The 13,842-nt window shown below is 44.3% G+C and overlaps 1 protein-coding gene across 1 annotated transcript in view; it reads left to right on the plus strand.

Moving 5' to 3' along the window:
• The first annotated feature begins 4,176 nt into the window (after window positions 1-4,176).
• The window catches only part of LOC106890692 (proline-rich transmembrane protein 3-like), a 29,715-nt gene continuing 20,049 nt past the window's right edge, over window positions 4,177-13,842 (plus strand). Inside the window, 2 exon segments of the mRNA XM_014946647.1 lie at window positions 4,177-4,232; window positions 11,499-11,658. Coding sequence (XP_014802133.1) covers window positions 4,177-4,232; window positions 11,499-11,658 — 216 coding nt within the window.

The following is a 13,842-nucleotide window of genomic DNA, read 5'->3' on the forward strand; positions in this document are numbered from 1 at the left end:
CCCTGCTGGAGTCATGTTGTCCCTGGTTATGCTGCTCTGGGCAGGGATGTGCTGCAGCTTGTCGGGGAAAAACCCCTTCCACGGGAGAGCCTGGCCAGCCCTTCCCCAGTGGGGCCCTGTGCTGTGGGGCAGGGATGGCTCTTGCTCCTTTCCCCAGTGCTAGGGGGAGTGGAGCCATGCGATGTAAAGTCCTAGCTCTCCCTTTGGAGAGAGAGCTGAGCAGTGGCTGCTCTGCCTTGGCACAGCCTTGGTCCTACTCGGTCTCTCCCATGGGTAAGGGGGCCATTGCAGGTGAAGGAGCAGCAGGAGAGGGGCTTTGTTGGAGAGAACTGGGATGTGAGAGCAGAGAGGGAACGGCAAGACTGCCAGGATACTGAGAAATAAAATGAGATGCTTAATGACGCTGGGGCTCCTGGGCGCCATCCAGCACCACAGCCCTGTCTCAATGGATGGAGCATGTCTGGTGCCCAGGAGAGACAGATCCAGCTGTGTCCAGCTCTCCTGGGAAGGAACACCACATCTTCCATTTACCGGCGCTGGGAAGGGAAGGTAAGCTCCATACCGGTGCTGTCCGTAGGTGACATTTAGGGGTACACAGCCAGACCAGTGAGGGGATGACCCCTCAGTTGCTTGGTGCTGTGGGTTTGCCTGAGCCTCGTTGGTCTTGGCTCCATGTAGAGTCACGTACCCCAAAGCACAGAGCAGTGGCTGCAGACACAGACGAGGGATTCGATCTTTCACTGATGCGGCATTGGAAAGATCTTGCAGGTCTGGGTAAATATCAAGCGCAGATACATGACCTTTCGGAGAAGACAGTTGGCACAATCCTGGGATGGGGTAGCAGGGCCAGAGAGATGGGAGGCCAAATCCTGGCAGAGCGCAGCAGCCTCCGGCACACCGCTGGGGCCGGCTGTGCTGTCTGCCGGGGGCGTCGTGGCATGGGGAAAGTTGGAAACAATTTAGAGAAGAGCATTCACAAGATGTTTTCAGTGTTGTTGCCCCATCACCTCCACTGCCTACCCGGTGCAGTGACCACAGGCTCTGTCCTGATGTGCTGCAGATGTGGCCATTTGCCTGCGTTTCGGGAGGAACATCCTGGGATACCTGGGCTGGTGGTACCTCAGCTGAAGCCATCCCTGCATCTGCCTCTGGAGTTGCCATAGAAACCACCGCTGTGCCGGAGCCAGCATCAACAGGGAGCCCCGAAATAGTGATTGAGCTGTACCTTGGTGGCTGGGGGGGTGCGCTGGCAGCCAGAGTAGGACAGCATCTCACACTGTGCCAGGGGGGCTGGACAGAGGGACCCTTTCCTCCAAGCACAACATGGCTACAGCCTTTTCCTCTGGATATTGCAGCAGCACCCCATTTTCCCAGTGCTCCCCAACCTGTGCTCTGCCCCAGTGGGCTTTTCCTTCCCAAAGTCCTGGGAGGTGACAGAACCCTCAGTGCTGCCATACACTGGGGTACTTCCCCACAGCCTGCCAACCCTTTCCAGAAAGCACTGAGGTACGTATCTTCACTCTCACCAAAACTTTAGTCACAGGAGACCCTACATCACTGAGCTGCATTGGAAATGCAGGCCTGATTAATAAGCTTTTCCCGCAGGAGCATCGCATGGATGGGATAAATCAGACGCTGAGTCACTGGCAAATTTACATCCCTGTGTGCCAACTTTGCAGTTTTCCCTGCAGCTGATGGGGCGCCCGGTGCTGCTTTTACCAAATTCAAGACAAGAGCTGGGAGATGTCAGAAGAGGAAGCCATTACTTGGAAGCCTCTTGCTGTTGCATGTCCCCATTGTGGCAGTCTTTCTGGCAGCGCCGATGCTCAGCCCAATGTGCCTGGTGGTCCCTGTCCCACAAGAGGTCTGCCCATTTCTTGGCAGCACCTTGCCTCAGGCATGCAATTGCCTGGCACATCAACCCAACACCACACCCTTTGGTTTGTTCCACCCAACGTGAACATAAACCTGTGACCTCTTTTCTAAAAGTGTGGATTTCTCATTCTTTGCTGTCTCTTCTTCTGGGCACAGGACCTGGATCTCATCCAAATGAGGGGAGGAGAGCAGCCAGGACGATGGCCAGTGACATCTTGGGGTGGATGGAGAGATCTTCAGGCAAAGGGATAATGGCTCTGACCACCCTCGAAGACTAACACGTTATTAACTGAAGAGGTCCTGTGAGTTTATAATGAAATGTGCTTATGGATTAAAAAAAAGTTGAGGGATGTACCAAGTATATTGCTGTCCATCTCCTGGCAGCTTCTGCTACTTTTTACTAAATGAAAGGCTTCAAGTATCTGGCCACCCTCCCTAATGCTAGAAGCACGGTCTGTTACTTCAGATATAAAGAGAGCTATGAGCCAGCGCCTGGCAACGTGGTTAATCTCCCCAGAGCGTGTTATGGATGGGGGAGACTGGAACGGGAGGTAGCTGTCAGACCTATAATTAAAAAAATGTGTTTCATTATAGAAATTTATTTCCGTTGTCAGGAGAGATGGAAATATAAAAATCTCATTTATCATATTCCACAAATTCGGTAGACACTTAAACCAGAAAGCTCCATCCACACCAGAAATAGGAACAGCTCTGTATAATAACTAAAATAATGTGACGAGCCTTATCGCCGGTGTGCAAAGCACCGGCAAATCCTTTCCTAAGGGCAGTGGAAGTGCTGTAAAGGGGCATAGGGCTCTGCAGTCTCTTCTGAAGGGAGCTCTGAGCCAACTTTCCAATTATGACCAATAAAATGATGGAAAATCACCATTTATGATGCAGGGCATTATTGGACCTGCACACACAGCAAGGCTCTTGGCAGCAGTGCCGTGCACCAGGCCGTACAACGGAGCTGTAGGCAGTTCAGGAGCAGAACAAGGCTTTTATTTACTCTACAAGTGCAATAGACATTAATGTTCCCATCAGCACGGCTCTCTGGAGGGCAGGTTTGCCTTCCAGCCCATGGCTGCCTTGGACAGCCCAGCCATTATCCCATCCCTGGAGCAGGAACACGATCCAGACTGCAATTCACTGCTCTGGTGCTAGAAAATCAACCCGTTAGAGGCTCAGTCATGCAGCTGAGAGTTAACAAGCTGCCGTGGTAAATCCGAGCTATTTATACCAGTCCAAGTGCTGTAGTGACAAGCAAAAACAATGCAGCAAAGTCACTCCAATAAGTTTTTTATGGGTAAAAGTCCAGAATATATATATATATTTAAGTGAAAGCTTTATTTCTGAGGGATTTGATTAGGAAACCAGATATATACATCAAGAAAGCCATTGTTTTGACACCTCTGAGCTCCAAGCTGCCTTTTATACTAAAGCCAAAAGAGCATAAAGGGGAATGCGAGTAGCTCTCTTAATCTATCCATGAATTTATATCAACCTTATTTCTACAGTGGTTTACTGCTTATGGACTATCTTCAGAACCAGCAACCAGACATTCTAACCAGTATTGAATTGTTTTGAATTAAAGGAGAGAAAAATAGGCAAGTAAGTGTGCCCACTCTCCATTCCTGAAGACGGAGGCTACAGAAGTACAAGGGGAAAAAATTCCAGTAAAACCATATTTGAGAATCTTTCTCCGGGGAGTGTTTAGATGAGGGATTATTTTTGTCATACTTCTAATGGGTGAAATTAAATCATGCAGCGTTTCTGCAAGAGATATTTACATGAGAGACCACACAGCCTCTGGACGTGAGGGACGTGGGTGCCATGGCCACCCTGCTCCTGTGGGGGCTCAGGCCTCCTCCTCCTCCCCTGCCCTGTGATGGCCCCTTGTGCCTCAGGCTCTGGCCAGGCGCCTGCCATGGTCCTCCTGGGGAAAGCCTGGAGCTGGGGCTGATCCTGGGATCCATGTGCTTGGGGTGAGATCCAGGGACTCCCAACCCCAGGGTGGGATCCATGGAGAGACACTGGGCCCAGCCCTGGGGCGGCCATGTAGGCCAGGCCTGCCCTCAGCCTGCAGGGCTGTGCTCCCCCCCCAAGGCTCTCCCCACAGCGAGGGGGCACCAGGGGATGGTCCCCCCACACCAAGTGGGGCTTATCCCTCTCTCTCCATTTGCCTTCTCCCCACAGGGGAGCGTGGTGGCATGGACACCACCAGGTAGGAGAGGCCAGGCATGCTAGGACCCATGGTGAAGGCCGGGAGCTCCCAGCGAGAGTGTCAGCTGTGAAAAAACCATGAATTTTAACGTCTGGAATATCAAGGAGATGTTGAGCACGCCGACAACCACCGGGTGAGCTCGGGCCATGGGGTGGAGAGGAAAGATCATGAGGAAATTGTCTATAAAATTAAACACTTTGGGTGTTTGATAGTGATGGGGTGAAACACAGCTCTCTGGTTAATTGCAATCTGGTTAATGATGGTTAATTAGCCTCCTCCATGATCCTGTTTATGCCTGCATTGCACCCAGCCTGCCAGGCACTGCGATAGATCCACCATTGCAGGGATTTAAAAACCAGCGTTGGCTGAAAGATGTGCTTGGGTTTATTTGGGGGAGTCCTGTGGCCTATCTACGTCTAATTAGATAAGTTAAATGTTCCCTTTCGCCTTGTGCAGAGAGTAGATAAAATGAATTGTGATTTGCAATATTGTTACACGTTATGTAACTCTAAAATTATTCCATATCCTGCATTTATACGCATGGCTTAATTTTTCTTCCCAGTAGAAGTCAGAGAGCAGCTAGAACTCCCTACATCTACAATATATAGTTATACAGCAAATACTGTTTGGATGTAACATCTGGAGAGCAAATACATAAGAGGCTGCATTTTTTACAGCGGAGCATCACCTTTTGCATCACATGGCTAAAAAACAGAGCAAGATTTATCCCTTGTTTGACTCTGGAGCAGCTAATTGATGAATTTGGTCCTCCGAGCCTCTGTTAGTTAAATAACCCACTTACATAACTAACTGTTGTTCAAATTCACAGTTTTAGTCATACTGTCTCTTTGGCCTGATGTTACCACAATGATGGATGATAATGAAAACGTAATAGTGGTTTTCTTGCCCATTATAAAAATATTTGTCATATATATATGAATTAATTGAATTTTGCACAGATGTGGGGGTCAACGGGCAGCCAATTCAGGGAAAAATAGGTTTTTATCTGTCATGGTTTTGTCTTTATAAATATGCATTGCATAATGCTATTGTCTTTTTGGTACTTGCAGTTTTCTTTTTAATTTTTTTTTTCCAATAAGTTGCTTCTAAGTAGTTTGAAAACCCGTGACTGAAATTCTGGTCAGAGATTGACCAGGAGAAATGTAGATAATATATTTAAAAATACATAACATTATATATAACAATATATAATTATATTTCATATTATATATAAAATATATAATATAGCTTTAAAAAAAATATATAAATCATTCTGTGAGTCATGCAATAGGAAGGGAAATAAGTGGAATAAGTACAGGTGCTATTTGGAAAGGGATCACTTGAATTCCTCCTCCCAAGTAGCCTATCAGCCATGAAGACTTCCCTTTTAACTCATTTATTAATGCAGGAAGAAAATACAGTCAAGATTTTAACACCCACTCCTCAGCATTCCACATTTTTTGCAAGTGAGTTCAAAAGGGTCAAATAGGGCATAAAACGTTACTGAAAATGCAGCTGTGTTTTTGGAGGAGTTCAGAAGGGGTAGAAGGTTCTCAGGAGGAGAATTAACTTTTTCTAAAGGAAAAAAACCAGTTACTCATAGGAGCGTGTGAGTGTATGTGTGTGTTTGAAGTAAGGGAAAAAGGTGTTGATTGCTTTTCCCCATCTCACTTCTGTTACTAGAAACCTTTCTCACCACAGCAGGGTATACTGTATAATTCCCAGAATACTGTCTTTCAGGGAGCTTTAAAAATTAAGCATAAAATCAGCATATAATCTAGGCAGGGGTATGAATCATGCTGTGAGTTCTTTGCAAGTTTGAGTCAGGGTGTTACTTCTGAGAGCAGCTGCCACCATGTCCCTAAGAAATGCAGAGCTCCAGGGACACAATACCCTCATGGCAGCGGTTCTGCAGAAGCCCAAGATTTCTCTGAGTTTTATTTTATTCATTATCTCTCTGTCATATGCACATGTGTTTCTTCATAACTGCTAGCAGCCTGAGAAATACGGTGGGGGAACCAAAGTCCCCATTTTTCCATTTTTTATGTATGAATATTGACATAATAGAGATCCTAGAAACGCAGGAGAAGGCAGATTATCTAGTTGGACACTTTAATATCAGGGCCCCAATTATTTAAGAAGGCGGGAGGGGGTCACATGGATAGAATGACAGCTATACGGAGGAGAAAACTTAGACTTAATTTAAGTGTATCGACCAACTACACCATTTTTGTGGATTGAAATGCCAGACTTCATTAGGGAAAGTGCCGTGTTAGAGCAGCAGCGCTGCTGCCTGCCCAGGCAGAAGGGCAGGTGAAGAAAGATCACAGAGGATGTGAGAACAGCAGCCGCAAAAGCAATGATGCTTCAATCAGCCTTTTATCAACTGGAGAAGCGTCACTGGGGCGTGATGCTGAAAGGACATTTTCAGACACCATAAATACCTGCCTCAGCCAGGGAACTCCCCGGGGAAGAGACGTGTCTGCCTTGGTCCTGAGCGTTCAGGGCATTACTCTTGTACTGTTGCTGTGAGAGTGACAGTGGTGACCTGGCGTCAACAGCTCTGCAGGAGGAACAGAAGCCAAAAAATCAACTGCTGTTTAATTTCAAAAAAGACACTGATGTAGTAATAAGGAAGCTCTTTAAATATAAATTAAACCGGACAGCCAAAAGGGTTAAAGGCTTGCCTGAGGCATAGACATTATTTAGACCTCATGTTGAAGCTCTGAGCCTGCCAGCTCTCAGATCAGACAACAGAAGGACCAGTACCAGACTGACATAGTAAAGATAACTACTGAAAATGAGAAGGCATCCTTCAAGAAATGAAAGACAAACAAAACCAGAAGAATAGAAATCAATGTTACGATTTTAAACTGAAGTTACGAGAATTTTCTTGTTCCATAAGAAAAGCAGTAACTTGCATAAAAGCTACTAATATACCTGATTCCAAAGACATAAGAAGCAAAAAGGCTGCCAGAGAATACATAAGGCCAATATATGATGAAAATATTAAAGAGATCTTCAAAAAGGATGTTGCAAGTTAAGGGCTACTTGGGCCGTTATCCTACACGGCTTATTTCTGCGGTTGAGAGAAAACTCCCAAATTTAACAACCTCACTCAATCCATTATCCCATGAAATTCCATTCCACATAGCAGAGTCACATATTTTGAAGTCTCCTTAAGGTCCCAGGATAAGCAGAAAATGAAGGATACTGCCAGGACAAAAACTGAGAAAGCAGCCATAAAAATCCCAGGCCTTGGAGGAATGAGAAACCAGGGCTGTAAGTACTGGCTGGAGGATGGCTTCAGACTGGGGGGACAAAAACCCTGTCTCCAGATGTCTGATTCTTAATGTGGTCGGGGATATGTTTTGTTTAAGTAAACAGGGCTGCTCTGCAGAAATCCCAGTCTCCTCCTAAGAAAAAGGCCCTGCGACCCCCTGCAATTGGCAACCAGCTCAGGACAAAGGGCTAGCATGGTTTCCAAGGTGAGGAACATCCGGGCAGTATTGAATCACAGCTGAATGAATAATGGAGTGGCTCGTAGAAAGTAAAAATGACCTTGAGGAATTAAAACAAGACCAAAGCCTGAAATCTGGAAACTGGAGGCAGTGTTTGAGCTGAATAACCAAGAGGGATTTCACTGTAGTTAATGCATTAGGGTCAGTACCAATATTTGTAGAAATTCCTTTTACGATATAGTGGAAGTGATTTGCAGCAAGCAGGTCATGCCATTCCAGGGGATAGAAAGCAGAAAAATAATTTTATGCTGTGGCAATTCCCAGTGAAGAGATGGCAAATAGCTGGAAGCTGCAATAGCAGCCAGAGCTCCTTGATTTAAACTCCTCCAGGCACCTGGATGCTGAAGTTCCTCTGCACCCAAAGCCAACACCGATCCTTGCTCATTTGCTGAACACATTGGCAGGCGGCAAATAGTGACAATGAGAGCAGCATAGCAGATCTGGAGACAGTTCCTATAGATACGGACTAAAGCCAGGAGGAAGAGCAGGTGAACAGCAGCTCCCAGAATTTCAATTGGGTTTGTTGTGATGCAGTCCTGGTCACTAAATGAGGAGGAGCCGAAAGGGCTGGGAGATTTTCTGGAGGGGAATCAGGAGAAGAGGAACTATATGGCACTGATCCTACTCAAGATTACTACCAGGAGAAAAAGACCTCTTCTTTGGGAAAGAGGCTTTCCTGCACTTTGAAGAGATATGTCAGGAAGGTGTAAGTGAGCTTCACTCGCAGTGCTTGGGAAGGAAAGGGATGTTGGCACAGTGTCAGTGGGGATGACAGAACCACATAAAATCACAGCAGTACTGCGGATAAATGTTATTTTGCAAATTGTAGAAGATTCAATGTGCTTTTCCAACTGACTCGTAAACCTTGGTGTTGGCGTGTAAAGATAGATCCAAACCTGAGAATAAAAATTACCGATTTTATAAAAGACTGATAATGCCTATGAAAATTTGAAGTTAAGAATTTTTAGCTTGCCAGTGCCCCTAGAAACATCTAGGAACCACGAGGGTATTTATTGCATGCTGTATTTCTCTTGGTGTGTTGTATCTGACAGCTGTTTGCAGGCAAGGCAGAATCTTTGAATGGAAGGTGAACGTTTGCATATGGTTGGGCTAAAATATTTGGAAGTGGAAATTGAAACTTAGAAAAATGAAAGAGGCTCCCAAAAGATTTTACTTCTGTGGAGGGGGAATTCCCACTGACAACATGGAAACTGAGACTGCAGAGAACTAGCTGACTCCCCAGATTTGCAGAGGGCTGGAGATTTTTTACATCCTGCTCATATTACAGAAAGGGTTGGAGTTGCCAATATTGCTATACCTTGCGTAAATTTAGGTGGGAAAAACAAACTGTTCCATTGGTCAGCAGAGGATGATTTAGCATTTTTTGGAGCTGACAAGGAGTTATAGTGGCACTTGTCTTACATATATGAACCTGGGTTTGCTTCGGATGCATGTGCTAGTGCAGATACCATAGGAACACCATGGACACAAATGCGTGAACGATTTGAGGAATGGGTTGTGTTAGCAGAAAGCTAAAAGTTCTCCTGAGATAAACTATTGCATCACTTGGGAGTGACTTCTAACTGGGATTAAATATCTAGGATGTTTCCTCACTGTTTATAAGGCAGGGTTTATATTTAGGATGGAGCATGCATCCCTGCAGCTCAGGCATCCTGAAGGGAATGGTCAGGTGGTTAGAAGAGCCGTGGTTGCCTGATCATGGATCTGATCACAGATCTGACTGCGGTTGTCTGATCGTGCTGTCACGGACAGGCCTGGGCCAAGCATGGCCAAGCTGATGTATTGCCCAGATGGTCTTGTTAGTAAATTAATTGCCAGCAGTGTTAAGCAAGGGAGAAAGAAATGGGTTGCTCAGGGGAATGAATGTATTCAAAAGAGACATCTGTTTTGTGTCCTAATTGTGGAAGTGCCATCGTTCCAAAACCAACCACTGAGATAGTGGACTTAAAACAGAAAAATTAGGCTCCAGAGCAGCCAACAGCTGCCTTTGGTTGTAGTGTCAGTACAGAGTAAGCCTGGGAAGTCACTTGGCTCATAAAGTCCTCTCAGCTCAATACTTCTCAAAATGCTGGTCATAAAAGTCTTTGTTATAGGAATGTTGTACTTCAGGCATTAAGTAACATGAAGGGACTGAGAAAATGAGCAGGTTATGGGATGTGATATTCACCAGTTGTACCAGGCACTGTTAAAGGGGGTTTGACGGGACAGTAAAGCACTTAGGGGCTATAAAAACCCTTCCTTAAACTAAGAGAGAGCTTTTTTGGCTAGAAGACAGGAGGATTTAGAAAACTGGTGCAGGAGATGTGATACTCACATTGCAAGTAGGGGTCCTGCCCATGTCGGGTCATGGCAGCCCGTGTGTTCACATCTCTCCCTGACACACTGGCTGTAGATTAATTTTTTTTTTTTTGGAAAGCTTAGCTGAGATGGAAACAAGAAGTTGTGCTAGTAAAAGTTGTATTCAGATTTCTTTCTTAGTAAATTTGGGGTCCAGAGACACATCAAGGGAGAATTTTTTAATTTGGACAGATTTATCAGGCTTTTTGAGAATCCAGAAACCCATACCTCATCTATTTTTGCCTGCAGCTCAGTGTACTCCATGAGCTTAAAGCCAAAAGTATTAATACGATATTGTTACTGACACCACTATATAATGAAGAGGGAGACTGAGCAGTTCAAGTGCTGCTGCTAAATCCCTTCCCTGTTGTGCGTATGATGATTGGGCTCTTTCCAAAACCGGGGATTAGCCGAACACATCACTGCTAATAAATATTGGGGTGATCATCTTTTGTTATACACATGAATTAGTCTCCTGTTCCTTCTCCTTTACTTATCTGATTTGGTATGGAAGGAAAATCCTGTGCAAAAGTCTCTTTCGTCAATTTCGGTCTGTAATTCCCAGTTCCAAAGGCAGCAACACCTCTCTCCATTTTGGTAGCTTAAAAACCAGCAAGAACTGGGAGTTTAAACTTGACCTAGCTTAAGCACTCCATCAGACCTTGTGGATGTGGAGCAATGGAATAGTGATCATGTGAAAAATGAAAAAAAATCTATATCTTTGCTAGCAAAAAATTGAAGCCAGTCTCTGTCAGAACGAGAAGCGATGCAGCTGTGCGGGGAAACCCTTGGCTGAGGGAAGCTGGTACCATGCCATGATCCTAGTCCATAAAGCGGCAGAAGCCGTGTCTCTGAAAAGGAGTAAAATCTGAGCCACACAGCCCAAAGTCAAGGCTAGTTGGAAAAGGTTTATTGGGTGATGCTCAGGGGAAAGAAGAGAACTTTTGAGTAACATGTTATTATGTTTGAAATATTTCTAACAATTCACATCCATTTCTCCAGCCATATGCTACCTATTTATTTGTTGTTCGAGTGTGTCAGACTGAAGGCAACTGGAGAATAAATGCTCAAGAAATGTCAACTGTCAGTCCGAAAGGTTTACTTTTTTGGAGCTGCCTTTCAAAATAGCCAAGCAGCATCTGAGTTACAACAGCAATTATTTGCTAGGAGCAAACCCCAAGGTGTCCCTTAATCTAGGACTGACAGGTAGATAGGATGAACTGAGTTAGCTGGCCAGTCCTGGTTTTGGTCTTCCCTCTGCAGGATGTGCTGGAGAAACATCTTCAGCCCTGCGTTCATATGGATGTGGCAGTTTAAGAGAAGCTAGTTGGCTTTGCGTAGCAAAACCACATGCTATTAAACATTATGCAGTTATAGGAACAGTACTCTCTGCATGGAGACTGAAAATGAACATGTTGGGGTGGGCCATGCTTGAATGGTTCCAGCAGGTCATGTAGGGAATTCTGTTTGGCTTTTTAATTGCTTGAGACTCATTCACAACGTGCTCTGCCCCATTTCAGGCCTAATAAGTTTTCCATCCGGAGCAGTGCTCCCAGCGACTACTCCAGTTTGAGCGATTCTCAGCTGCTCTTCGGCTCCCAGTTCTGCCCGGAGAATGTGCAGTCGGCAGCGACGCCGCTGGAGCTGGGCACGCAGTTGGGACAGCACAACTCCCAGGACGTGAGTCTCCCTCTCCTTCAGCCTGTGCAGGCACACAGCCACCATTCAAAGTTAATGGAAAATGCTGAAATCAGGTGGTGACATTTGCAAATGTTAGTAACTGCTGAAATCAAGTTACCTTCTTGATCCATATACATATTTACGGTGACTAGATAAAAGAGCAGCCTGGTTGGCTGAAAACCTAATATTTATAACAGATTACTAACAATTTTTATTGGGATGGGTATTATTTTCTTTAATCACATTTTTAAATTACTGAAATAATATGACATTATTTTCAAGTTAATGTCTTTAGACCACCTGAGGTAAAATATTCCATGTATTCCTTCTGTGAAAAAAACTTTGCTTCACTTCATCAGCTTTCTGCAAGAGCGACAGAGGTATTCAGTATTTACTTCCACTGACTGAAAATTACCTTGCTGTATCATTGTTATGGCAGATGCTTGAATGATTTTGGATGAGGAGCTTCTACGCTCAAAATCTTTCTCCTACAGCACATGGTTTCTGATGTTACCAGCCTCACTGAAATAGTTTCTGTGCCGCTAACAGATAGTATTGGATCTGAATAAAGACACCTGAGAGTAAAGATTAGGAAAGAGCAGTGGTGCCAGCATGGTGGCTAGTCCTTAGGCTAGTCCTTAGGTTAGTCCCTAGGCTGTCCTTCAGTTCCAGATCCTATCTGCTCTCCTCTGCATTTTGCTGGAGATCTTGTCCATTAGTTGCGGCAGCTTTTCATCAGACACAAAAAAGGAAATTCACTCTTCCTAATGAAAGAAGACAATTTAATGGAGCTTGCATTTTCTTATGTTTTAAGGAAATGACATTTCCATTTTGGTCACACAGTGCCTGGAAAGTTTGTAGAATTAAGAAGGTCTTTACAGCTTTCACATAAATATTGAATTTCTTCTTCTGATATGTATATTCAAGCATGTGAAAAACTGATCTACAGTCTGGTGATCTACAGTCTTGCTCATTGGCAGCAAAATGGTGTCATTCCCCAGGAGCTTCAATAGGGTTTTCTCTAGATTGGTGTACAGGGAGGTCCCACTGGTATCTTTAACTTTTCCACAATTCCAAGAACAGTGGAATTAATTCATAGTCTCTGTGTTGAGTATGCAGAAAAAAAAATCTGCATACCTGATGATTGCAACCAACTGAAAATCCTCAAGATGAGAAAAAAGCCCGAGTTTGGAGGAATTTGGATTTGGTCTCAGTTCTACAGGGAGTCGATCTAACTAGGCACCCTAAGTGAGCCATAATCGTGCAATTCTTAATCTCCTCATCCAATCTGATCTGTCACGTCCAATCACTGTGATCTCTGTCTGCAAAACACTTGGTATGCAAATGTTTTTTGCTAATTAGTGTTCTGATTATTTTTATACTTCAACATTTTTCTTTCTTTTGTGCAACAGAGTGAGCCCAGTATTTTTACCAAATACCAGACAAAACCACAGTTATTTGATGAAGATGCAAAAGAAAAAAGTTCACTTAATTTTGGTGCAGGAAGACTGAAAAATGTCTTTGAAAATTTTGAAGTAAATAAGAACAAAATAAAGGACAAATACGATCGGTATGTAGACATCCATTTGAAATTTTTTCTGTGCTGGTGATTATCACTCCCTGCAGCTCCTTCTTCTCTTCTGAAAATTCATACATGACATGTTTCTCCGAGAAAAGTATATTTTCAGGTTTTAGATAGTCTCTGATTGGAAAAAGTCGCACGATAAGATAATAGGGTTTATTTGCAATGTGATTTATGTAACACATTCAGCCATAAGCCACAAGGAACAACAGAACTCTAACCTGAATTTACCTTTGTCCTTCTTTATCTGATCAGCAGGGGTTTCTCTCTGTATTGATTCTCTGCAGAAGCCCGTATTTCTCAAAATCTTACAGGCTGTGTTGGGGCTGATCAAAGGGGCTCTGAGGATGCCCTTTACATTTAGGAGAGATGAGGAGACTGCCAAACATAGATGTGAGCAGTGGAAGGTGCAATGATTACACCCTTATAAATCTGCACATATCTCTGCAATTTTACTTGTATACAAGATTTTTATATATTGTGGGCTTGGTAACAGACAAGTGTAATTTGCTAATGGAATTTGCATCTGATCTTTGCCAGATGTCAAGAATTAAATGTACATGTAGGTCCTAAAAGACTTTAAGGAACAAACTAACAGTTTC

This window comes from Calidris pugnax, unplaced genomic scaffold, assembly GCF_001431845.1.
Source record: "Calidris pugnax isolate Ruff unplaced genomic scaffold, ASM143184v1 scaffold81, whole genome shotgun sequence".
NCBI lineage: Eukaryota > Metazoa > Chordata > Aves > Charadriiformes > Scolopacidae > Calidris > Calidris pugnax.